Below are 27,944 nucleotides of genomic sequence, written 5' to 3'. Positions count from 1 at the left end.
GCGTGGGGGGGGGGGGGAGCGTTGCCGAGGGGGGAGGAGAAAGGAAAGGCAGGGGAAAGAAGACGGAGAAGAAGAAGCTGACAAAGAAGAAAAAGAAGTTTAGAATAACCTTTTCTGAAGTCAAAGTAACTTGGAAGCAGCGAGTCGACATAAAACCGTGTATGAACAGCTGCGCGCTGTTTACATGACTTTAAGCTGAAGTTTGTGCAGCAACAGCAGGCTGAGAGGCAGGAGGAGCAGCTGCGGGAGGGAGAGGAAGAGAGCTGGTAAGTTTCTCGTTAAAAGTTAACTGACCGCACTCTTTTTGGGTCACGGCTCGGACGCTGTGAGTCAAGCCCTCGCACTTTTCATGCATGTGAAAACTTTCTGGAGCGCTTTAGAATCTGTAATGTGCGCTGAGAAAGGCTTTGGTACTTGTGGGTTCCGAATAGTGTAGAGTGTTCACACATTGGATCAAAATGTTTGACTTGTGGTGCGTTCAGGTGTTTGACAACTTTATAGAAGAAGGTGGGCAGCTCTTTTTTTTCCAATCGAGTACATGAGAGCAGGACTCAGTGAACGACCTTCAATCTACTGCTTGTATGTTATCTTACTGTAAAAAAACTCTTTGAATGAAAAATAATGGGAAAAAAAATTATTTGCACATGGTGTATTGAATGTTGTTAGGCGTAATCCCTGAGAACAGCAATCTGCAGAACTTTATTGAACTTGAAAACAATACAAAATATGGAGAATTTGTGGAAAAATACATTTTTCAAACTGTATAGCGATTATGATTGTACAAAATCTGATGGTGTAAAAACTTTGACTGGAATTTTCACTGATTTACAGATTTCTCCCATTTTAGTTCCCACACCTAATTGTGTTATATCAATTCCCTAAAGGAAATTTATGGATGCAGTGGAAGAGCATATGAAGTTAGTTGGTGTGAGTTTAGAGGCAGAGGATAGGACAAAATGGAGACAAATAGTTTTCCTTGAAAGGAAAAGCAGAATAAGTATTATGCTATCCAGTTTAATATTAAACAAAACCAACATGCATAAATACAAAAAACAGTTTGAAAATAATAATTTCATGATCAGTGTCTGAAATCAACTTATTGTGGATTGCTGTAGCTGTTCCCATGTTAAGCCTAATGATGTAAGATTAGTTTGGTTTCACCCGCCGCAGCAGGTGCTTATTATCAGCACAACTATAGAATAAAGGAATAATGTAAATAGAAAAATATCCTATTAACATGAAGTGGACTAAAAGTTCACAAAAAGTAAAACGCAATGCCTCGATGTGATATTCAAGTTACTAAACCACATCAATTTAGAAAGATTTAAAAAGCCATTTTAAGGTTTTGGTACTTATATGAACAGTACTGGGAGCTGCTTTGGACAAATACAGAAACTACGGAACAGTGGTGAACCTTTAAATAAGCAGCCAGTGAACCAAAATCCACTCGCCCCTCTTTATGTCAATGTTCACGATTCAACAGTGACAATGAGGCTGGACAAAAATACCGTACTCTTCTTTGGAAAGATCAAATAAAGCCTCTCGCTTTACTAAATGCTTTTGGGTTGCAAGATATTTTGATATTTTGCAACCCACAAATCCCCCAGCAATCCCCATGACCTTCACTACTTTGGGCACCATGCTCTGCATCTACTGTCGTGGGTCTCCATTATAATATGCTAAATAACTTAATGGCGTGCAAGGTTTTTATGCAGGACAACTGCAATCCAACCAACAGATATTGTAGTTCTTTGCAGTACTTTTTCAAGCACAGATTGATGCAATTATAATATATTGTGCAGTTCTTGATAATCAATGTATTATTAAAAGCTAATTTAGCTAATTGTATCCATCCTAAGTTTTGCACATGCTCACAGTGTGCCTTGGAAGGTGCATAGATTAAAAAAAAATGCATTCAGATTGTCTGTGGAAATGAATTTTTTTTTGGGGTTTAAATCCAGATCTTCACAATGATCCAGTTTAAGACGTGTTAAGATGCGGATGTGACCCTTTAGGTTTAATTTGTCTATCAGCTTTAAAACACGATCCAGAACCTGTGTAGCTGTCCAAGAGATGTCTTTACATCAGGCTTTAACTAAACCGTTAAACATGGAAGTCTGACTCCATCAAGTAGTTGCATTAAGACTAAGAAAGTAAAGAGATGAGGGAGATACTCAGCTTTGTGTTTTTTGATGGCTAGACAGTATATTATAAAAAGCACACTATTGTTCCTCAATTTTAGAGTGTGGTTGCTTAAAACTCTGTAGATAAGTTAAGAATTCATCTTCACATAAAATAAATTTTATTGATCTGCTATGACTGATTACAGTTTTTTTTTATGCACAGCCAATGAGTGGGTAAAGTTATAAATTTAAATCCACTTACTGATGGTTGTCACAGTTCCTAAGAAAGATTGCTTAACACAATTGCTCATTGTATTTGGAAACACATTGCACATAGTGTGCTTAAAGAAAAAACTAAGTTAACTTGCAAAACTGAATATTTTGACAAAATCATTGAATAAATATTCTTGTATATAATTGCTTGGAACCATGGTTGAAATATACATTTTATGTGTTGAGGAGGCACCATTGCACATTGCCAACATAATTGAGATATCATTTGTCTTTCTGCAGCAAAATTTCAGGTTGTGTAAGATAGGCGAGTTATCTGAAGACGTTTACTCCTCAAAAGACACGTCAAGGCAGTGGTGCATTTCCCCTTAAATTGAGGTAGCCATACTTCTACAATTCAGTTTATCTTATTCATCAGTCCAACCACGTAAACAAATTTTAATTAATATATTCCTGTTCAACTTGAGTTGAACAGCTCAGATACTGAGCATTGGGCCAGTTGGTAAATGGGAATCTAAGGAAACCTAGCTGAATTTAGTCTTTGACTTTGCAGCAACACTTCATCTTGAGCAAGGATGTGTGCAGAAAGATCATTTGCATTGTCCTGTTTATGAAATGCTTCTATTGCTTTAAAGGTTCTGTTTTTCACACACATCCGGGCATTGCATAAGTTTATATTAGATTTGCGAAGAACAGCAATGCATCCCTGTAGGAATACATTTCTTGGCTTTTGGACTTTTGCTGATAACTCTCTGCGTGCCCCTTTTTATTGACTCATATTTATAACGTCTCACATTTCAAAAGCAACCTTCTCTACACTAGCATAGGGCAAACCTTCTATGAAAAGGCCCATGTATTGTCAGAGTCGAGCTATGATGCTCCAGGCTCTGCTAAATTGTCAGAGAGATAAGGCATAGAGTCAGTCAGTGCATGGGCACAAATCTGCACACAATCAGACAAAAAAAGTTAGAGCTACGCTCCACTATGTCTTATAATTGTTATCTGTGGAGACCAGCCAGCGTAAACACACCTCAGATGCACTGAAACAGGGTCACTGTGACAGAGTTGAAGTTCAGAGTGAACGAATGAAGGGTAGACACACTATTATGGAAACAGACTGAAGGCAATGCAGGATGATTGAGGTGACTGAAACCAACGCGCTTGGCGCTCTTATCAGGGTCAGCCACAAGGCTCAGGCCAGCAGCCCGTGACATGATATTAAATGGTGGAAGTTATCATCACTGATGAAATGCAGGCGAAGAGAAGGTGCAATCAGCCAGAGATCCCCCCCTAAAAAAAAGTCTGATTCAGACACATGACAGGAGCCCAACAAATACACACACACACATAAACATACAAGGGCAAACATGACACTGAGAGAAGGACAGTCCGAGACGTGAACTGTCAGTCAGAGAGGAGCGTCATGGTCACACTGTCACAACATTGCCTCGGTCTAAAATCCATTTGATTAAAGTGGGATCTGTCCAGTTCTGCTTGGATCTCATCAGTCACAAGTAAGAACTCTAGTGCTGATTGGCAGGAGAGAATGACATTTGGTTGTTATTATTACTTCACTAACATAGGTTGTGCAAACGGCTACAAACTCTGCAAGACACTTCTGTCCCACCAATAATCTTAGATTTTCTTGTGTGATGATGTGTGTAGAATAATTGAGTCTTTCAAATAGTAGAAAGGTTACCATTTCCTGACAGGACATTCAGCATTGTTAGGGTATGATGCTGTGAAGATAAATTCTTCTGTCTTTTTATACTGGTGTTGTTAGGGTACTCTTATTTGTGTGTGTGTTGTGGGAAAGAAACGTAGGAGTTTGTTTTTGAGCTCATAGCATGTGGTTGTCCGTCTCTGCCATACACAATGGGCCTGAAGCTCAGCCGTGTTTCCTCCTGTGGTTTATGGTTCAGTGCTGCAAGCTCATGGTTGAGTGCACAGTGTGAGATACAGGTTTGATCAAAGCTTGATGTGTAAGGTGATGAAAACCAGAAGTAAGTATAGCTGCATTGCCGTTTATTCAAACTTTATACACGCTTATATTTTAATTTTAGCTGACTTATCTGTAGATTTTGCTAAACATAACTATATCACCATAATGGACTACTCCTTATATCTGGTAGCCTAATTCAGTTTGGCTTTTAGCTATCAAAATATTAAATATACTGGTCAACCAAGATGTTGGATTTCACTTTGTTTGTAGTATGTCACTCAGTAGAAAACATGATTAAATAACTAAATTATGACCTACTGAATCATTATGAAGGAGAAAGCACAATGTTAGTAGATGTGAAATCAAATGACAGCTGATCCCTGTAATATCAGTTATCAGTTGGGATGTTGTGACAGATATTGGTCTGTCGCAACATCCCTGTTGGGGTTTAGCAGTACACTGAAAATATGTTGACATTCCATATCAGTTCAATATAAATGTAACAAACATCTAGTTGGATGGTGAAATATGTTTATAAAATTTTTATTTCTTGTATACAAATTCTGCATTCCAATAGTTGACCTTTTTAAACGTAGTAATAAATGTAGTAATTCGGCAGGTTCACTCACTCGTTACAGACAATAATACTCATGATGCTAAAGAGCAAGGAGAGTTATTCCAGGTATAGTAGCAACAAGAGAGATGTGAGGAAAATGTTAATTTCTCTTAACTAATGCTATTGTCAAAATATTTAACAATAGGATTGGTTTTCTAGCATTTTATCACCACTCTGAATAACTTAACTCACTTATTGGTGTTATGGTGTTCAGCAGAGATCAGTCCTGGGTACCATATTATTGCTTATTGTACTCACTTGCTTATCACCTATAACTGGGCTGCACAGTGGAGGGGTTTAGGAGCAATACATTATACACCTTACATCAAGAAGGTACTGGGTACAACGTCAGACCTGAGGTCTTTCTGTATAGAGTACTGATGTTCTCCCTGTACATGCATAGATTCTCTATGGGTACTCTGGCTTCCTCACGCAGTCCAAATCCATGACTATTAGATTAATTGGTCTCTAAAATTGTCTATAGGTGTGAGTGTGTGCATGTTTCTATGTCCTGTGTGTCTGTATTTTGCCCTGTGATGGACTAGCAACCTGTCCAGGGTCTGTCTCTTCCCAGTGACAGCTGGATATGGGCACCAACTTACCTCATGACCCTGCAAGGGTAGAAAATGGATGGAAAAACTGAGACTTCACAATTGTGTTCAAAATGAGTATTATTAGAGTAAATATTAAATAGCATGCTGTGGTTATTCACAAATAATTTTAAACTGTATTAAATTAACAAGTTTTAAACTGTATTTTTAAAGAAGAAACAAGAGCGTTATAACAATCTTGTAGAAATACTTTCACTTCTTGATTTTGTTCTTTGTAATTTACAAATTTGAAATCAATTTGTAAAAAAAAATATAGGGCCTCAGTATAAATTCTGCAATGAGAATACACAAGGTTGGAAAAAATACCACTGGCACTGAACATATCAAAGATAACTGAATAGATGAAAATCAATAAATGCCATTATGTCTAGGGTTCCATACATCATTTTCTTATTCAGTTGATAAGTGGCATTGATTGTGGTTTGGTATTTTGACTAGTTTCAGTAACAACATTTCTATAATTTATTTAAACCTCAATTCCTGAATAAAAACAAGCATAAAACAAGCATTTTTGTTTTTACTTTTTAGGTTGGAAAATAGTTTAAAGTTGGTAAATGTTATGTTTGATGTACAACTATTTAATTGAAGCGTGTTTAAATAAAACAAGATGATGCAGTCAGAATATCATACGTTTTGGCTTCCTCGTGATTTAATATGAAAGTACTTATCTAGTCAATTTAAATTAAGTGGTCAAACAAACAAGCAAGCAACTGGGAAGATGTAAGTGAAAGTTGTAGATTAAATGAAGTTGAGTGTAGCAGAAAGGGAAGGATGGAAGGAGATAGAGATGAGGGTCTGTGGCTAGTGGAGTGATTGTGGGAGGGGGTGGGTCAACCAAAAATAGCCATCTCACATGTTTGCTGTGTGTGTAGTGAGCTGTGAAAAAAGCAGAGAGAGACGTCCTGTTGAATGTCTGGCTAATCTAATGTCTCAGCCTGAGTTTTGCTAATGTAATAGATTTTTTTTTCAGCTGCTTTTGCATGCAGCCATGTCTTTTCTCAGCAACACAAATTCTGTATGTTCTTTCTCTTCTCTGGACGACGTTTTGTTTTTAATGCGTTCTAATGGCTAACTGTGCCACAGATGATAAAAGTATGAGAACGGCCAAGCGACTGTCAAAACTTATCAGTTCATTTGCGTTCTGGTGTATTAAACGGCTTGAATTAGTCTTCAGGCAGCTGATGCAAAGTGTATATGAAATCCAGACCACTTTGCTTAGTTTTTTTTTTTACTGTTTGACTCAATAAATACCGATTTAAAGTTGTGTTTAAAGAGTCATTCGGTCTATCAAATCAATCAAATCAATCTCTTGCTCTCTTGCACTGGGCAAGCTGAAACAGAAATATTTCACTTATGGCTTCTTTGCAGGTAATTCCTTTCATTCCACAAGTTGTGTTTTAACATGTTGTGTGGATTTTTGCCTTTCTTTTGTCACTGTTTCTCCTTGGTTGCCCTGACTTTCACTACTTTCTCCCTCCTCAGTTATTGCTCTGTATGTGTCTGCGCCAGTGGTATCAAGGCAGTCTCATGATTTTCTTAACAGTTGATTCTGGGAGCAAAGCATGCTGGGGATTGAGTAGCTGTAAGGGCATCATCGGAGCATTCTGCAGCTAGGATTCTGTGCTTAATGTCTTTGTCTTCATCTGCTGATGTGTTTTTAGTGCCGTAGATTCACAGGCAGCCTGTGGTGGCAGATGGAATATGTGGTATGATATTCAAATTATACTAATGGTAAATAGAATATACCACAGTGATTGATTATTTGCTGAGGTTCATGTGATAATTCACAAAATTTGTTGTTGGGTGCACCTCAATATTATATAAAAAAATTGCCATTACATCACTGTACCCAACCCTACAGTCAATGGTTCATTGACTGGTAATGCTGATTTTAATCAGCATTATTCAAAAAGAGTCAAATAAGTGGATTTTAGCATTGAATATCTGTTTTGTAAAACTAAAGGAAAGCCAAATGAGAGATGTTTTGAAGATTTTTAGGTTTTCTGGCTTTAAAATATGATAAATAGCTTTTTAGCATGAAACAGAGCAAAACTCAGTAGATTACGGTTCTTAAAAACAGCTAAATATTGATAAACCTGGAGGGCATATTTGCTGCACATCTTTTAAATACATGTTTAGAAATTTACTAGTTACACAGTCTTAAAGCAATATTTTGTTGGTGACTTCGAGGAAAAGAACATAGACTTGGTAGTAGTGTGTAGTGTACATTTAAGTGAAGAGTGAAAAGGCACACAGGGCACCGTCAAGTTAAGAATTAGAATTGAGCCACATTTTACAAAGGACATCCATCAGTGGCTTGTACAGCGGAGGAGATAAATCAGTGACTGAGGCTGTGTGAATGAAATGTAGAAATTTATTTGGCTGCAACATTATATGAATACATGTGATTGGCCATAACTGCTCTATTAATATTGTACATTAATAATAGCACACATTTTTATATGTGAGCATTCTTCATTTAATGTTGATCCTGGGAGCAACATACATGAAACATCTCTAGTTTGCAGTTGTGTCACACTGATTCCAGTTTTAGGTTTAGTCTTCATTATGTTTTCTGTTCACTGATGTTCTCTAACAAACCTCTTAGACCTTGAGTCCTTAACAGATCTGCTGGATTTATATTAACATTAAATTCCACACAAGGGAACTTGGTTTACTTCAGTGATTTCTGAAAGCGACTGGCTACACTGAAATCTTATTCAAGGAAATAACAGTAAAATGCAAATTCACGTCACAATTTTCAGATTTGACTTGTTAAAAAAAGTGAAAGACAACAGTATTCATACACTTTACAGTGTCTTGTACATCAAAGTCTTAGGTTTTATTGACACTTTTGTGAGGCGCTGTGGTGTATCTAACCGACCTTGAGGTTTTCCTGTATTTTTACATGGAAGGGAACTGTTTTATCAAAATGTAAGCAAAGAGCTAAACTAGTTCCTCTTTTGCTTTTGACCTAAGTCTTAAAACAAGATTTCTACTCTTTATAAGCTACAGCTGAGAATCTAAACTGTTGTCTTAGTCAGAATATCTTTTTATTTTTAACCAAAAGTGCTGCAGTTCTGAGGAACTGAAGAGGATTTTTTGTCTGCCCTAGGCCACTGTTTCTTGTGTTTCACTGGTTGTGGGTACGGTGGAGGCTAACTTTCTCACCATTCACCACTAACCAGTCGTAATCGACGCAAGTCTGAACACATGTAGTTACTTGATTCTTGTGTGTTGCAGGAAGTCTTTCTGTACTATCCACTCGAGATCTGCTGAGCTTCTGCTGCAGCTTTCTGCTTTTCTGCAACACTGACGTCTTATCAGATATGCTTGAATATTGGGGTCAATCTCTTGGATATCTTGTCTTTCTGTACTTTCCCCTGTAGCTGTAGTCATGTTATGCATGATGTGTAGTGGCAGCAGTTTTTTTTTTAATTGCCAGATTCTTGTGATGTAAAACATTAGGCTAAACTCATTTCAGAGCTTTTTTCCCTCCCTTTAATGATCTGTAGCCTGTAGAACTCATCAAAAACAAATGTTTGCCAAGAAAAAGTACTAAACATGATACAGAAAAGTGCTTGCATTGGTGTACACACCCATACATTAATGCTTTGTTGAAGTATCTTTTCATTGTATTGCAGCAGTGTCAGCCATAATAGGCTGTCCTAACAACCCTAAACCTGCTCTTGATTTGAAGCATTGGAGTCTCAGGGTTTTGTGCTACCATTGACTGGTACTTTTGTGGATTTTATGAAGTTAGTGTTTCAATCCAAAGTTTTACATCAAATTTAGGTTTAGTGTCCTTTAGTTGTGCAGCCCCTAATTTAGCCATTGTTTGTTAGAGGATGCACAATTTTAGTGTTGCAGCCAGCACCATGCTTCACTTTGAACATCGTGTTCTTTTAGTGACGTTCATAGCTGATTTGGTGCCAAGTATACTTGTGGGAATAATATTTTTTTTTCTTTTCAAACCCTAAAACACATTTATCCCACACTTTATTGCCACATAAATGCAATTTAAAATGTTTTTTTGTCGAGGATAGATGTTTGTTTTTAAGACTGCTTCTTTCTTGCCACCTTACACCACAGCAGGGAAATTTAAAACATAAGGATTGCTGGGGAGTCTACAACATAGCCATAGTAGTTGCTTGAAATTTTTGAAATGTACCTGTAGACCTCATTTCAGCCTCCCTGACCAGTTTTCTCTTAATCTGTTGTGGAGTGACATTCACTTCTTAGTGATATCACTGTTGCTCCATGTTTTCTCCTCTTCATGATGACTGCTCTCACTTTGTTCATACAGGACCCCAACATATTTCACTCCAAGCCAAACAGACAATGTGACTGACCATTCGTATTTGCACAAACCTTTCATACAATGGCACAGACCACCTGAGGGACACCTCTCCCACTTTTGTATACGTCATTCCCGGACTCCCACATCCCTCTTTTCCTCCCTGCATCCTCTGTTTTGGTTACAAATTGTCAGTTACATGCCACACTTTCCTGCAGACAGCTTCCTCCTTGAACAACAACATTACATGTTCCTTTTCCTTTCAGGAGTTATTAACCATATTCCTGTCTTAGTTATTTAGTGAAGACTCATACAAATGTACATAACTCCTCACTGTGTTAGTTCAGTGTTACCCAAAAGTATTCATGTCTCCTGCAGGTACAAAAACTGGATAGTGGAAGCTGACTAGTTGAAGAGAAATGTCAGCATTGATGTCTGAGTGCATTTCCGCATAGAACATGGCAAGTAACTCCTGAACAGTCTGACACTTTTTCACAGAGCACTGTCTAAATATACATCAGTGAGAGCTGATTTTAGTACTTAGGATGAAGTACGTCAGGGCTTTAATACTTTAGAAATTCATTCGTTCCTTTCTCCTGACTGATACCTTTCTGAAAGATATCAGTCAGTGGAACCTGGCTTACACTAGATCAGCTGAAATTTATGTTGGGTTTTCAGATAGCAGTTGAGGACTGACTCTTATTAAACATCAGTTTGAATGTGGTTGTTAATTTTGAGCACAGCCACATCCACAAATGCAAGGGGAAGTGCACACTCATGCAACTACGTGGATTTAGTCTTTTTACATTTTACTTAATTTTATCCCCCACCTGGAAGATTTCAGTTTCTCTCTGAATTGAGTGGAAAAGGTGTTAGGTCACCTTAAAGGCAGATAGAGTTCTGAAATGATTTGGCTTAGTCTCACATCTACTGTAGGTGTAAGTTTTTACCTTTCCCTGTCTGCTTTCATCAAGGTTAAGTAGTGTGACCTTCTGTCACACTGTCCACCATGTGATTGGAGGGGCTGCACTTCTTTTCACTCTTTAACTGTTTCTCCGGTTACCAAACATGAATAAGGGAGGAGTTGTGTCCCACAAACATCATAAAGCCCAGACTGACACGCACATACACGCTCCCGCACACACACATCCACATACACACACACAGACGCACACATCCACCCTCTCTTCTATTCCTTCCTTCTTCCACATCCCCATCTCTCCCTGGAGTGTGTGCATTAACGTGCAGGAGAGCAGCATCTCGCTGTGCATGCACATGTACTCTGCTAAATGACTGGCTGCAGAGAGGAGCTGGGGGAGGAAACAGGAAGGAGGTAGCATGGGAGAAAAGAAGGTGGGGAGGGCACATACAGCGGCGCATGCATGTGTGTCTGAGAGGGAGAGAGAGAGGAAGAGAAGAGAGACGGTAAGAGAGAAAATGGGAGGCAGCATCACCCACCCAGACGGAGAGGAGGGGAGGAGGGGAGACAGCGTGTTCGTCCCTCCAACAGACAGAGGTGGAAGGGAAGTGGGCATGAGAGACAGAAGGGGAGCACAATGAAGGAGTGCCATTGTCCATCCTGGCAGCATTGCCGTTTCACCATCTGCTGAAAGACAGGAAGAGACGGGGGAGGGGACAAGAAAAAGAAGAAGAAAAAGAAGAGAACACAGAGGAGAGGATAGATGGAGAAAAGCTACCGGCAATGACTTTGTGAATTGATCAAACAGAAGAGTTGATCAGAAGAGAAGCACGTTTTTTTTTTTTTTTTCTATGTCAGGGAGTGGAGGAAAGGAGAGCCAGACAGAGGGAGAGGACGGATGTTCGGACAGTCCGGGGATGTTTAAACATTAATGTGGCTTTCAGATTAATATGGAAATTGGCTTTATATAAATGGCTGTTACTTATCAACTGCATGCTTTATAAACCAAAAAACGAACTACTAATATTTTGCCATTCTTTTTAAAAAGGCAGATTTGTTAGACTTGATTTGTTAGACTTGATTTATACAGAGAAATTGTATTACTTTTCAGATTTTTCTATCAGAATAAGATCTACTCAGCAGCAGGAGTTATGTTATACAATCATCTTTAACTGCTGCAGAGAATATTCAGGTGGTTTTTATGCAACTTTTCTTAGCATTAGTTGTCTTGTAAAGTCAAGCATAATGATGTTGTTCTTTACAGCATACTGTTAATCTGAATTTTGTTGCTGTTCTTGCAATATTGTTACATTTATCACTCCAACTGGAGTCGGTGCATTCAGCCAGTGGAGATGTCAAAATTGATTGGGTTTTATGGCTGGTGCGATGTCGGTCAAACTTTGGTCATTTCCTGAACTGTATTGATCTAAGAGACTCTAGTTCTTTTTTTTTTCCTGCCATTGGATGAAAAAAAAAAGCTCTAATGTAGAATCTTTGATGCAACAGCTAGCAGATAATTGCTTGCCAAAGCAGTTATCTCTTTGAAGATTTCTGCTGTTGTTGGGACTTCTTGGCATAAATCCTCTGCAGGCATTTCTCTTAATGTCTGTTGCCATCGCAACGGGCTGCAGACAGAACATGATGTAAAAATCTTTTCTTTTTGTCCTTGTCTTTTCAAAACTGGTGCTGTTCCATTTGGTTTTTGTACACATTTTATAGATAGCTAGTTATAGTTGCATCTTGTTTGTTTTTAACTGGACTTTTACTTTATTCTCTAGTCTTTGATTCAGGGTTGTTTCAGGTCATCTATACCCTTTTACCCTTTCTGTAGAGTTATCCAGTTTATCAGTCAAGCTTGATCTGCTGCTATCAGGCATTACTGGATAACTGAATTATCATTCTGATTTCTCTTGTACTTATCGGTGAGTACAGCTGCTTGGCCTCAAGGCTGTGCTTCATGGTGTGTTGGTGACTCAGGATTTCTGTCCATTTTGAGGGTCGTCATCTTTGTCACCTGACCTACACTGTGTTCAGAGCACTAAAAAACATATACCAGGTCTGCTACGCTTTTGTTAAAGAATACTTGTAGTTTCTTTTGTACTACTTGCTTATCCATGCATACTGGATCTGTTGCCTTTTCAAAGTGCTAATCTTTTTTCTGGAATTTTAGTTGTTATGGATAATATTTGCCTGGGTATGTTTGTCCAGCCATAGTTCTTTACAGCTTTCTGGAGCTCATCCCAGCCTTTTCAACTGGCAGTGCTTTAGTATGACTGGATCCTCCATGGTGCTTTTTGGCCAACACCAGATGGATGACTAGCTAGAGTTGCTAGACAATCCCTCTGAGGTGCTAGACTTGTGTAGGCGACTGTTCCTCTGCCATGAATCCAGCGCCCACTTCAATCTTGAGTGGTGTCACTTCAGGCCTAGTAGATCATTTAAATGTTAGTGTGGAAGGAAGGCATATAATAAGCCGCTTGCCTGCAATTATTGAAACTTTGGTGCAAATTGTTTAGATAAATAGGACACCTTAAATAGGCATGGATGAATAGTGCCTCATGAGGTGCGACTGTTGGTGTAGCATTGCCTCCTTCTGAGGTTGAACTGTTTTCAGACTGAATTATTGGAGGGATTTGGAGTTTAAGGAGACTGTTAATGCAAACAGACTGTCTTTTCTAGGTTGGACTATGCAGAACATGAGATGTTTAAGAGTGTTTGAGCACTGGAAGGTTTGCCTTAGATAAGGAATGAATATAAATCTGGGTTTGCGCATATTAAAGATGTCTGCATCAACACTCTTCTCTCAGGTAATCTGGGCTTGCTGTTTGAACTAGGAAGTGCTAAAGCAAGTTGGTGCAAAGTGCATTGGGTTCATGTTAAACATCAGTGAGTCTCCATTCAGGGAACCCTAAGTGAGGAAGTCTAAACCAGAGCTGTCAGGGCTCATCATCATCACTACAAGCCTGCTAGTAGTCACCATCATCCTGTGACCTACATTCTGCAGTGTTACATCACCGCCGTGCTACTGCAGTGTGTGTTAGTGTACCAGACACTGGCAACATCTCAGACTCAACGTACCACTATCAAATGGTGCTTCAGAAAACAAAAAAAGGCATTCTTACCTAGGTGGCCAGTTTTAGGGAACAAACTTGAACCAAGGCCGGCTCTTGTTTTAGCCATATCAGTAACCTAATTCAGGAATGGGCTCAACTCTGCCAGCCCAGTCTTAAGTACAAACTTTTCATCTGTCAGTTTTTCTAGAGCCACCATGTCTGGCCTCTAACTATCCACAATCTTTATGTAGAAAGGCAAAAAAGCACGGTTCAACTTTAATATATTAAAATAACAAACTGTTAAGTCAGGCAGCCTGGAGAACGGGCGAGCAATCGCGGGAGGGGGTGAGGGGGGGCGAGAGATAATTTGGAAGAGGCGAGAGGACGTGGTGGCGCGTGAGAAGGCAGAGGCATTGGAGAGACAGAGGTTGGCAGAGTACATTGTGTGGAGGAAGAGAGAGGACTTCCAAGATAAAAAAGGAGACCAAGAGAAGGGAGGAAAGGGCTCTAGGAAAGGGAAGGAGGCTTCACCAGAAGTGATCTGGAAGAGGAGAGAAGACGAAGAAGAAGAAGGGGAAGCAGGGAGGGATAGAGCAAAGGCCATTCAGGGAGGACATGAAAGCATTTGGAGGAAGAGGGAGAGGGAGTGAAAAGGGCAGTCAGTGACAGATTCACATTGCTTCTGAAACAGGTATTCAGAAGACTATACAAAGAGTTTGGCAGTAGTCGTACATCAGTAAGCCTCCTCTCTCTTTTCTTTAGCAGCTCTGCAGGTGTTTGCTGTGTTATCGACCAGTTGAAGTTGTATATTATGCATGTGTTGGTGCTGTTTAGTTGGTGTGCACAACGTCTTTTAGAAGCACCATGTTGGCCGCTAATAGAATTTTTATAGGCCTACATCAAGCAAGGTAGATTTGGCAAAGGGTACTGCTTCACATGTGCATGCCAACACACACACACACACACACACACACACACACACACACACACACACACACACACACACACACACACACACACACACACACACACAAAGATAAATACTGCCCCACACATGTAGGCAGATCATTAACAAGTGTGCACTCCTCAGACAAACAGAAGGGGGCTTAGAGAGACAATCACTTGTCTTGATTCTTCATGGTGCTGGTGACAGCTGAGTAACATTTACACTTTGCCAATTACGTCGGGATGAGGCACTCCCGGATGTCGTTTTACATTGGGTACAAACACCACAAGGAACCCTCTGTGGAAAGCTAAAAGCTTGTCTTCATCTATTCAGGGGAACTGAACAAACAAAAACTTTACAAAAGAACTGAGGACAAAATGAGCTGTACTTGTGCACTAATAAACTATTTTCATCTGTATTCCAACTTTATGGTGGAGGCCCGGCTTCTCCAACGCACCGTCTCCCATCTTGCACTCGTTGTGGATAAAGCCAATTTTATTGCAGTTTGTTTTCGGCTGCTTGGTAACGAGTGGAGAACAGACAACCAAACAGATGGATGTAGAGCTCTTGCAGTGAGCAAGAAGGACAGATGGTTGTATGTCCTTTCAAAGGAAAACTTTGAATTGTGAGACAAAAAGACTTTAAATCGCTGCAGCCTGTGTGGACTTAAAATCTCGCCCTGCATAACTATGGAACTTGTGCAGAAAGCCAAGTACACCCACATTCGGAGTGAGTCGTTGAGCTCAACCGATGAAACAAACTCCAACCCATCATCATTTCCGCCTTCCAGCCCAGTCACTCCGCTTACCCCGTCCCCTGGTTTACCGTCCTCTCTCTCCTCCTCGTCGCTCACTCCCATCTTGCCCCCCACATCTCCCAGACAGGCTGAAAACAGCCCTACCACTCTCTGCTCCTTCTTCCCCAGTATGAAATCCCTTCGTCTGGGTGTCTCCGCTACCCTTCTCCCAGGACCCAGGGCTGCTAGCAGGTCACAGCCGGCTCAGGCGCCTGTTGAGTCCTCTGGAGATGACAGGCGCAATTCCAGCTCCTCTCCTCCTCTTCATCAACACGTTGCCCTCCTAACTGCTCCCTGTCCCCCTCCCCGACCTCCTCTGCAGGACATGAACCGGCTTGCAGGGGCCTCCAGAAGGGCACGGGTGGAAGGAGGTCAGCTGGGAGGAGATGAATGGACACGCCATGGCTCCTTTGTCAACAAGCCCACCCGTGGCTGGCTGCATTCAGACAATGTGGTCAGCACCAGTGGGGTTTGCTATACAGTACGGGTAAGCTAGCACTCTTGTATTATCACTCTCTTTGGATATATAATGTGTGAAAACATGAACCAGTCAGAGAAAAATCTGAAATGTTGTGAGTCTCATGCCACAACACTACAGCTTTGCTCATAAGTTTACATACCATGTTAAAATTTCAGTTTTTGCTAAACTGTTTTTTAGAAAATATAGATAAAACAAAATTTACATGAAACACAAAGGAGCCCAAAGACTCTGCCTTTTTTTTTTTTTTTACACACACTAATCACAAGCAATACCAGAGGTGAGGATTGTTGCCTTCAGGAGCTATTTAAGCTTTTTGTTTCAGCTTGGAAGGTGTGTAATCAAAACAAAACTTCTAGGCTCTGTGAATTTGTGATCAGGCTCTCCTCCTAGTTTCTGTTGTCTATGTAGTATACATTTGTCCTACACTTTTTTTGAAAAAAAAAATTTATTACATTATTTTCCTGGTCTGAATAATAAAAATATTTTCAACTGATTTTCCGAGCTTTATTCAGAAAATAAAGTAGATAGTTCCTCCTCAGAGAAAACATATACAGAAGATGTATAGTTCCTTTGTAACTTACATACTTCCTTGTTTCCTTTGTTCCTTTATTTCTTCTTTCCTTTTTCCTTCATTTTGTCCTGACTTTCTTGATTCCAACAACCCTACCTTATTTGTGTTCTTCCTCTTCTGTTATCTATTCTTCCATCCTTCCTTGCATCCCTCCTTACTTTCCGTTTCTGGATTTTGCACCTTCAATATTTAAAGCCTGGCTGTTGCAGAAATATTGGTCCTAAATTTGCAGCGTAATTTACATTTATAGAGGCGCATAAAAGGCCTGAGGTCTGCAAAGTCTAGAAAATTTGCATGAAAAGTGTAGGAACCCTGGAATTCAAAAGAGCAAACGCAATTGTTGCATACTAAACAGCTTCATCCAACAACTAACCGTGGGTGAAAGAGAGTCTTTGTATCATTCATATTTTGTTTTTAAAAAGACCCAAACATATGACTTTTCCCAGGGTATGTAAACTTATGAGCACAACCGTAAAGGTTTCTCTGGCCAGGCTGCCATTTGTTCATGATTTTCTTTAGTTTGCTTCCTTTGTGTTTCATGTTACAGCAACAAAGGAAATGTTTCTTGTTAACTTGTTGCCTTCCTGTTTCCTAAACAGTACATGGGTTGTGTGGAGGTGCTACAGTCAATGAGAGCTCTTGACTTCGGCACCAGAACTCAGGTCACCAGGTGAGAATGTACACAGGAAAAGACAGCGTTTTCCTTCTCTTGTTTCAACAGAGAGCATTGTAAGAGAGTGAGAATGTAAGAAAAGTGGCAGTGGTTAGTCTTAAAGACATATTGGGTTTGTACGCTGACATGCTCTGCTCACCTCAAGTCTTTTTCTGCTACCTCTTTTTCTGCCCTGCTTTTGGTCTGTTTTGCTTACTTGTTTTTTTACTCTCTGTCTGCTTCTGTGCGTGCGTGCGTGTGTGTGTGTATATATGCACCCTGCTGTTCCCTGAAGCCTTAAATTAGAACACTCTGGAATACTGTTGGTTTCCTTGTGGTTTCCGGAGTGATATTTGTCTAACTGGTAAAGAGCAGCACAGTTGTCAGGGAAGATGAACTCTCCTACCCTCTGGCAGATTTCTTTTTAATCTGCCTCAACATGAGTCCAGAAAAGAGAAAGTAACTTGCCTGACATGTATATATCTTTTCTCTGTCAGAGAGGCTATAGCTGTGGTTTGTGAGGCAGTACCTGGAGCCAAAGGATCCCGCAGGAGAAAGGTACATACAGCTTGCACTCGACCACACCCTTACTCAGAAAATTATTTATTTATACAGCTCAAGTGGACAGCAGGAGGAAGGGTTTTCTGGATGAAATCTCTGTTTATCTTGACTGTCCACCCTGTGGTCAGTTGGCTGTTCAGCCAGGTTCTGTCTCACAGACTCATTAATCTGCATAGGAACACAGCAAACATGTGGAAGAAGGTGCCATGGATCAGTTTAGTGATTAATCCTGCAAAAGGATGCAAAAGACTTTAATTTGGGGCAGTCGATCACCTTCCATCAGGAACATGACTCTAAACAGAGAACCAGAAATATAATGTCCAGACCTCAATGTAACTTAGAATCTTTGGCAAAACTTGAAAAATGTATATACACATACATTCTGCTTCCAATCTGATTGAGCTTGAATTATTTTTGCATGGGCAGAAATTTGGCCTCTGCTGCAGAAATCTGGTCAAGATGTTCCTCTAAGTGCACTCAAATACAAATGCATCAAAACAATTCAAAATTTATTTTATATAAAAAGAAAACTTGCTGGAACTTGTGTATCATTTACTTTCCTGTTCACAATTGTATGCTGATAGAAGGAGACAGAAATGCACAGATATTCATTTGAGCTAATTGTAAACTCGATATTGCTGTTCAGTCTCTCTCCTGCTTCCCCCTTGCCACGAGGGACGCTTATGTGGAGCCAATGATGTTCTTAAAGTACTTTAGATTAGCAGACACAGTCACCAGTCTGCTGTTTAAAGAATTTGAGTGTCTGTGCACGTATGAAACTGAAAACATCCATAAAACAGGTGGCTAAATCCAGCTGCCTGCTGCCATTGCAGGGTTTAACCAAGGAATGTCTGGCAGGGAAGCGCCCCAGACAAAATACAGTGGTAGTACTTATACTAGAATAGATTATACTGGTCTAGGCTCTCTTATTTGACAGGACTGAGGTTAATGTGGTAAGGCATGCTCATTCAGTCCTGATGGTGCTTTTCTTATTACATATTCTACACACTTGGAGATAGTCATGAATGAAAGAACAAGGTTGGACTGACACATTGTTACTGTCGAGGTTTCTGTGACAGTCTTGGCCGAGGTTCCTCTGTTGGTCACAGTTGGCCATGGAGAGCAGATTAACAATTGCAGCTGTTTTGTCACTCCCACACATGCATGCACGTTCACACATTCTGCCAAGTACTCTACTTCACAAAAGAAGCACCTTGTAGATATTATTATGCCTTATAGAAGTGGGAGAATATAAAAAAAAAAACTCTAGTTGTTTCTGGTGTGTTCAAAAGGTTTTGTTTACAACTCATAACAATGTATGCCTGTCTTTTGCAGCCTTCTTCTCGCTCTCTGACGTACATTCTGGGGAAAAGTAACTTGCAGTTCGCAGGCATGACAATCAGCCTAACTATCTCGACCAGCAGCCTCAATCTACTGGCCTCAGACTGCAAGCAGGTTAGACTGAAAGTGTTTTTATAAATATGTAAAAAGGTTGGTCTTTTGGTGTTACTTTTGGCACATTTTCTGTGTTGTTTCAGCTGGCTTCATCTCTTAGTTTCACTCCATGAATTCCAGAAGAGTGATGCATTGTTAAAAAGGAACTGCAACAATGAGGATATTGCATTGTTGCAGTATCCGCAACAATGAAGCCATGTGCCATATTGCCAGACCTGCGATATGACACAAGTGTTTGTATCGCAGAAGACAAATCAAGAAGATGCAATTATTACAGTTCATTTCAGTTTCACTTCAGCTTACATATTGAGTGCCAATTTACAATACAAGACAAACAGGGATTAATTCATTCTAATCATATAATCACATTCAAATGTGTGTCCAACTTATAGTAGGGCTGCATTGATTTATCAACCAGCCGATTTCCTTAATTTTGGGAAATTGGTGGTCAGTCGATGCTTACATGTAAAGCCAAACTAATAAAAGCCAGCAACAAATGTATTGTTTTTGTTGTGTTAATTGTAAAAAGATCAAAATTCAGTTTGTTAAACAATACTAATTGTTGTCGAACATTTATAAATGGAATGTAAGTATTAAGCTCAGCCAGGTGGGTGAAGTCTCTGATTTTGCAGCAATTGTTTCTACAGAGCAAGCATGTGTTGGAGTTCAGGGGAACAACCCCAGTGTGAATAGAAGAAACTTCCTGCAGACTCAGTTTAAGTGTTAGCATCCCTTTGTCGCAGCTAACCAGGGGTTGAAAGGACGGGAAGACGACAGGAAAAAACACAGATTCATAAGCTCGGAGTGCTTTCTGTGGGAAAGAAAACAAAAAAATTGAGCATTCAAACAGGGATGCTTTTTTTGAAAGAGTAACAAACAAGAAAAGGCTAAAAACATCCATACGTTCAGCAATGACTTGAGCCAGCAAAGAGATTCAACCAAACACACAATAATTGTCACAGGTGTACTTTACAAGAAAAACAGCACAAAAACAGTCCACAATTAATAGCAGCACTATTTGTAATGCAGTTCAGAACTCTAGAAAACAACTCAAGAAATGAAAGGCACATTAATATTTTGTCTAACAGTAAGGCCTTTGGCAGCAGTTAACCATAAAATGTGTCTTAAAGAATAGTCGTAAAGACACTAACCACAAGTTAAATGGTTCTCCTAGATCAAAATCCATAGACTGCAGACAACAATCAATCCTTAAAGAATTTGTTTTTCAAATCCCGTTTAAGTGTCTATTCAGTATTTGTCATCTCTGACAAAAATCTTGTAGTTATTTATGGAAATATTTTTATAAGATTCTTGCTTGCAATACACACACCATCTTCCTTGTATGATAAACACAAATCTTAAGGATTTACAATTCAATTCACTGTTTTGATCAGCTGTGGGATTTTCTAGGTCATTCATGCAGATCCATTAGTTATTCCACTTTGTGAGCCTCATTCACTGGACTGATTCCTCCTGGCTTTATTCTTGCCACTGGGCAGGATGTGATGCTCCTCTAAGACCTCTAATGTGTTCATAAATACAAAGTAGGCAATCTGCTGGGAGATGTCGTACAGCCATGTATAACAACATATGGGACAGCGGAGCATGTTGTTCTGCACATGTATCCATTCAGGCATGGGAACAGATTCAGGCCAAGGAGCATTAATACAGTTTAATATTGATATTGATTCATCTTGGATGGTTGTTGCAGACTGTTTACAAAAGTGCTCCAGAAGTGTCTGCTGCAGATGATGGTGTTCAGTGGAGGAAAAAGGCCTTTTCTCAGTAATGACTCCATGTTTGTGTCCCATCCAGACGCTTTCATTTCACTCCCCGCATACTTCATCTCACCCATGTGTTCTCCTGTTTTTTTTCTTTGTCCCCCGTTCTTCCTCTGTTTTTCTCCACAGATTATCGCCAACCATCACATGCAGTCCATCTCCTTTGCTTCTGGAGGAGACCCAGTGAGTCGCCCATCTCTCTCTGTCTCTCTTGCTCTCTGTCTTTTTAAGCTCAGGCCTCACTCTGGCTTTTTTCCATTTCTGTTCAGCCTGCATGTGCTTCCTTCCTATCTTAAGTCATTGTCTATTCCTATGAATCCCACTTACCTCATTGTTGCCTTATTAGCTCAGAGTCTCTGACCACATCACTTCCTGTCTTCTCCTTTTCAGCTTGCTTTATGATTTTCACCCTTGTTGCAACTTAGAGACTACAGCTGCTGCTTTACCCGTCTAGTTGTCTTTATCTCAGTCTTCCGATCTTAAATCTGCCCTTCACTTTTTCCTGCTATTGATTTTTCCCTTTCCCTTCCTCCTCTAACTGTGTTTCCCCTGTCTTGCTCCCACAGGATACAGCTGAGTATGTAGCATATGTGGCCAAAGATCCAGTCAACCAGAGAGGTGAGTAAAAACAGCAGCTGCCTCTGTCCAAAACCACAGCTTTGACTCCTTTTCGGGGAGTTTTACATGAATCACCTGATTTCTGTGTTGAATTGTACAACACATGGAAATGGAGCCTGAAATTGTGCACTATGATCATCATTTTGCCTAACATTTCCATTGAAGTAATACAAATTAATCTCATTAGGTGCATGAAAAAGCTTATCTGCTTTATTGGGGTTTGTATTTAAAACACCGCCTACCACAGCTGAGACATTAAATACACACGGCACAGGAAGAAAGAATACACAACATATCAAAAAACTCTACTCTGTAGGGCATCTATAAACGCTGAATATGTTGACTTATATTAAATATTTGGCTTTGTGTCCCAAACATGGCCATCCATCCAGACCGAAGCTGAGTGAGTTTGCATTTTAGGTTCTTAAACCAACAATCTTCTCTGAGAAGGATCATGTAATCTTTCGGTTACATGGCAGCACTGAAACAGCTGTCCTGAAAATGCTTCATGACTGAAGTGCTTCTTCTGTTTCTTTTCATCATAAAATCTTACAGAACAGGATTCAAAACCAGTTTGACCTTTTTGGCTTCAACATTTGAATGATTTAACTGATTGCTAACTGAACAGTGGTTCTTTTGTTGCATTTATTACCTATTACTCGGAGGCTCCTCCATAGCTCTAAACATAGCCCTGTCCTTTTCTTGTTATTCTGTGTGATAAAGTAACTTATGAGCTTTTATCAGTAAGTAGATGATATGCAGTTATATTTCTCTTTATCCCCAGTTGTTCCTGCATTTGTTATGTTTTACTGATCCATTGTTCTTGTGATTCAGTTATTACTGATAACATTTGGGTTATAAAAATACATACTTACTTTCTACAGAAAAGGACTGAACCACTGGACTAGATAATATAAATTTAAGTTGTTGAACTGAAAGAACAAAAGTTACATTCTTGTCATTGAAAATAAAATGCAGAAAAATATGACAGATGTTTTTCTTTTTTTTATTCTCTTTGCTGAAAGAATAAAAGGAGGTTAGAAACGTTTGAGTAGTTTCTGACAGTAATCTGTTCTTCTGCCACATCAGTAATGAATGCAGAGGAGTTCAGAAGAACATCAGGAAGGAGGAGCAAATTGGATCTGAATACCTCTGCAGGCTTCTTGTTGCGTTTAGTAATGACTTTAGGATTTATTTGTTTTGTAGGTTTTCACTTGATTAACCCCCACTTCTTTTTTAAATAAATATTATTGACATGAGCAATCGTATTAATTAAATTAGCATATTATTGAAAAGTTCATTTATTTCAGTAACGTGGTTCACTTCTTAGTGGAACACATTATACAGATTCATCACAATTGAATCTGATTGGACTGATGTTTTCACGTCTTTTTTTTCTTTAAATGAATGAAAACACAATATTTTAGATTAAAAAATAAATAAAAAGACATTTTTAGCACAGAAATGTAGGCTTAATTAAAAGTATGTTTAAAGGTTTTTGTTTTTTTCAAAGGACTTTCATTCTGACGAGCCTCATATGAATGCATCTTGTGATTTATTGAAATTGAGTTCCACCTAGATTAAAAGTAATCTGCTGTTCATACATAAGATTCTTATGACAAGGGAAGAGATTATATTTCCCCCAAACACTTTGAGAGTAGTTGACTATTTTAATACTTTAAAAATGATATTAGAATGAGCTGTTTCACTGTTCGTTACTTTATTGTATTTAAATCTTCATTTAGTCTGCTTTTTTTGTTGTACTTGTTTTGTCTCCAACCCAAATGTGTTAAAAAATTTAACACATTTCAGATTTTTATTTGCTGCTGGTGTAAGTTGATTGAACTTTATTGCCGTTTTTTTATATTTTTTTTCTCTGTCAAATACTTTGAAAATATTGCATTTACAAAGAAATGTATGCTTTGTACATGCATACATTTCTTTTTTGCATTCTCATTCTGTCTTCTTTGCTTTTGTCTGTTTTCCTCCTTTTTTTGTTGAGCTTTTTTTCCTGACTATTTGCTCTCCTATTCTCTTTTTAATTTGTTCTTCTCCCTTCCTTCTCTCTTCTTGCTATTTCTCCTTCCCTCTTCTCTATTGCTCTCTTTCTTGCCCTGCCTCTGTTTGAATGGTGTTGCCTGTCTGAGTGCTGCATTTATTTCAAGGACATGTTGCTGCAGACCTCTTATCTTTTATGTGTACCTCCTCGACTGCAGCATGTCACATCCTGGAGTGCTCCGAGGGCTTAGCACAGGAAGTCATCAGCACCATCGGCCAGGCCTTTGAGCTGCGTTTCAAACAGTACCTGAAGAACCCCCCCAAACTGGTCACACCTCATGACAGGTACAGCTCACAAATAAGCTGCAGCTCTTTTTTGGTAATTTCTCAGCCAGTGCTTTTTTTTTCTTCACTTTTTTCTGTTTTTTGTATTCTAAACATTTTGTCTTTGTCAGAATGGCTCCGTTTGATGGCTCTGCATGGGAGGAAGAAGATGACGAGGCTGTCCCTCCTCCTCCTCCTTCCACTGAGGTTCCTTACTATAATAATTTTCCTGATAAGCAGCCTCCCCCTGGTGGGCTGATTGACATGAGGACTCGTCCAGGAGCAACTCTGGTGAGAATGAATGGATTAGAAAGGGAATAAGATCTGCTTATGCCTAAATTCACCACTGGCCTAGTTACAATGTGCTGGTTATTAACTAGTATTTTAGTGCATTTTCAAGTTGTAGTTTTGGAAGCTGTGGCAAATATTACTATAACCCATAAGGAATACATCTGCTTCATATAATTCTTGACCTTTGTAATCCTTTTAGAAATCCTGGAATAGCTACATTATTTTGGTCTTCTGATTGTTTTTTGTTTGCAGCCCTACGGGCAGCCAGGTCAGAGCGACATTCACAAACAGCCTGTGCCTCCTCTACCAGGTGAGCTCCGTCTTTGCCTCTCTGTGCCTATCATTTTTTGGAAATTCAGAAAGGAAAAAATGTCTAGTTTTTTTTTAACTGTGTTTAAATTGAAGACGTGTATTTTAACCCTAATAATAGGAAAATGTTTTCTTCATGTTCTTTAACTTGAAAGCAGAAAATGTCTTTGTACACCTTTTTATAATTTTTTTTGTTTTTTAGTGGGTGCCAAAGAAGGAGGCCGGGAGCTGTTTGACGACCCGTCATACGTGAATGTGGAAAAACCCAGACCTTCTGTAGCAGCTAATGGAAATGCTCACAGAGACGTATTTGACATGAGTGAGTGTTTCTCCATAGCTTAGCTTAGTTTAAAATGTAATTTCTTAACTTTCTGAGCTCAACTGCACGGTTGTGTGAAATACAGAGGTGCCACAATAAAGCAATTTGCTGTGAAATAAGGAAACACTGATATGAATTGTTGTAAATGGGATGTGTGGGTTGTAATCAAAACAGAAAAATAACTGGTAATTACTGTGTGCAGAAACATAAAGGTTGTACATTCACAGTGGAAAAAGCTGTCATTCCAGCAGATTCAAACTAAAAACAGAAGCTTCTGCAAGGAAGCCATATGGGACAGATAGGAAAGATATGGGACTAAATTTGCATTTTATAAAACATTGACAAGCCTCTTGGAGTTTTCCACATTAAATTTGCATTGCCTGCAGAATTATGATGCAGTTTGAAAGATATATAAATGTATATTTTTAATGATTTGCCTGTGTTTGAGTATTTTTCTGTTAAAAATATGAGTATGAAAGATAATTTTATTTCCAAAAATTATTTCTGCAGCTGAAGATTGTACTCGTCGATCCTTCAATCCACCAAACAGTATTCAAACTTGATCATTTGTCAGGCTGTCTGATCACTGACATGGTACTCTTAATTCCATTGTCCAGTGTGCCAGCATGTTCAAGATGGAATACCATGTTGTGTTAATCTATTTATAGTTTAACTAGAAGAGGAATCAGTTTACCTTGTTGAGGAAAGAAGTTAAAGTGCAGAAGTTAGACTGTAACAGTCACAGCACACTGTACAGCTAAATGCGTCACGCAGCTCTGCCCTGCTCTGCTCCTATCAATACATCCCGGAAGATTTGCATTTGATTCAACAGGTGACAAAATGGAGCTTGAAGATGTTAAAGGCTAAAAATGGGAGAAGTAACAAAGCACCAAATGGTGCATTAAAAACAAAAGCTTACTTACAATATGTTGGGTTTAATTCAGCCTCAGGCCTCTCATTAAAGTTAGTAATAGTTGGATCTGGCTTGGGCACATTGCCTATGAGATCGACCCAGGTCAACTATGATACTTCTAGTGCAGATTTCTCCTCCAGATGCAAACCTGTAGGAAGTTATTAGGTTGTGAATTCAGACCACAGCAGGTGAATCATTCAAAACTTAAGTGGAGTCATTTCATTTCAATATTGTTCATAGTTGCATATTGGTCTGCCTGTCCAATCATTAATTAATCAGTTTTTTGATCATTCTCCTGTTTATCCATCAGGTTGATACTCCATCCAGTTATACATTCAATTTATACATATATTTAAACTTTTATCCATTTGTTTTCATCCAAATTTTCATTTCTCAGTTCATCCATTCTTTTGTTGTTCAACTATCCTTCAAGATGTCTATCAGTTTGTCTGTCTAACAAACCCTCAATCTGTTTATTCTATCTACCCATTTGTCTTTATTACAATGTGTTTATAGCTTGGATCATGTCCTCTAAACCACGCTATAATGTTACAATGTGTTTTCATTTGTTATTTTCAAGAACCGCTCGATGATGCCTTGGGAGTGTCTGGACACGCTGGCCCAACATCAGTGGTGGTACCGCTGTCGCTGGTGCAAGAGTTGCAGAGCGAAATCTGGTTCCACGGTAGCTTGAGTCGAAAAGAGGCGGAGAGACTGTTGACCCGAGACGGAGACTTCCTTGTCCGGGAATCTGGGACCACTCCTGGGCAGTACGTCCTTACCGGACAGCAGGGGGGTCAGCCCAAACACCTGCTTCTTGTTGACCCAGAGGGAGTGGTACGTCGGGGGAGTTGAAGAAGCATTACATTTTTATTGGACATAGTGGTGTTGATGGTAACGCATAATATTTTTCACCCATTAGGTGCGCACAAAAGACCACCGGTTCGGAAGCGTCAGCCACCTAATCAGTTACCACACGGACAACAAACTGCCCATTGTGTCAGCCGGGAGCGAAGTGTTCCTGCAGCAGCCAGTGGCGCGCAGGGCCTGAAGCCACGCACGCCAATGAAATACTCCACCAAAAATAGACTCTCACTCCCTCTCCAAATCCACACAACACACTCCCAAAATCATACGCTTTAATACACACAACACTACACACAGCACTCCCATGAAACACACATGACTACAAGCCAAAATAATTAAAATATATCACCTGTTTCTCAGCAAAAAAAAAACAAATCACTTTCTTATTTCTGTTGCCACATCTTCTGCCAATCTGTGACCAGCAGTCTCCTAGAAACCCATTGGATTCACCCACCTACCCACCCACCACAGAGAGGCACTGCTGCATTTTCTGAACCAACTGTGAAGCAGGGAGGAGCCCTTCAGCAACATCACAACAGGGCTGAAAACATGCAATTATTTTTCTTTATTTTATTTGTTTGAGGAGAAAAACAGAACTGCTAATGAATACAAGGAATTGTTTTCTAAAATGGTTGAACTGTGGAGGAAAGCGAACAGACTTGGATTGAGATGCTCGGTGTCTTATTTAGGAGGGGAAATATTTCGTCCTCGGAGCATCGCTGGAGCATTTATGTTTGACAAAAAGAAGCCAGGCGGTTTCAGGGACTTGACTGAGTTCAGTTCACCCTTCAAGTCTCACCGGAGATGTAAACGTGACAAGACAGGCAAATATGCATAAACGAGTGCACCGCCCATCTTATGAGGAGCACTGACCCACCTCCGGTCACTCCAGCCTGAGTACCTTGGACCTTGTAGGAAAGCCTGTATGCAAAAGCTATGCTAAACACCACCACCTTCATTGTGTTTTGTATATTCTGTTATCATGAGTCAAATAACTTACTGGACATGTGGAGTACAGGAAGATCAAAACAGCTGTATCTCCCCAAACCTTTTAAACACACATGCAAATGTATATATTCACCTTTACACGCCATAAACACTCTCATGTCATGCCAAAGATCATAAACTTGGTTGCTATTTACGAAAAAGGAAAAAAAAAAGAGAAGCCATGACTCTAGCAGTTGTCTCTAGGCATGGGCCGGTATTATATTCTCATGATGTAAAAATCTACAATGGAATCAAACAATGTAAAAATCTACTAAACAAATTA

General features: G+C 39.5%; 1 protein-coding gene across 6 annotated transcripts; it reads left to right on the top strand.

Annotated features, from left to right (window-relative positions):
- The first annotated feature begins 26 nt into the window (after window positions 1-26).
- On the top strand, window positions 27-27,843 carry shc1 (SHC (Src homology 2 domain containing) transforming protein 1). 6 transcript variants are annotated; one of them, XM_055047670.1, is made up of 13 exons: window positions 27-266; window positions 15,857-16,021; window positions 17,186-17,256; window positions 17,736-17,796; window positions 19,135-19,254; window positions 21,165-21,218; window positions 21,602-21,653; window positions 23,870-23,996; window positions 24,107-24,266; window positions 24,519-24,576; window positions 24,778-24,894; window positions 26,388-26,644; window positions 26,730-27,843. In XM_055047670.1, exons 2-13 carry the CDS (start codon window positions 15,860-15,862, stop codon window positions 26,856-26,858), a joined length of 1,368 nt encoding a protein of 455 aa, XP_054903645.1. In that variant the 5' UTR covers window positions 27-266; window positions 15,857-15,859; the 3' UTR covers window positions 26,859-27,843. The 6 variants fall into 6 exon arrangements, with proteins under 6 accessions (XP_054903645.1, XP_054903644.1, XP_054903643.1 ...); XM_055047669.1 differs by lacking the exon at window positions 27-266 and adding an exon at window positions 9,833-10,281; XM_055047671.1 differs by lacking the exon at window positions 27-266 and adding an exon at window positions 10,617-15,467.
- The last annotated feature ends 101 nt before the right edge of the window (window positions 27,844-27,944 follow it).

Source organism: Poeciliopsis prolifica, unplaced genomic scaffold (genome assembly GCF_027474105.1).
Source record: "Poeciliopsis prolifica strain line A6 unplaced genomic scaffold, Auburn_PproV2 SCAFFOLD026, whole genome shotgun sequence".
Classification (NCBI taxonomy): Eukaryota; Metazoa; Chordata; class Actinopteri; order Cyprinodontiformes; family Poeciliidae; genus Poeciliopsis; species Poeciliopsis prolifica.
This window is presented reverse-complemented; position numbering and strand designations above follow the sequence as displayed.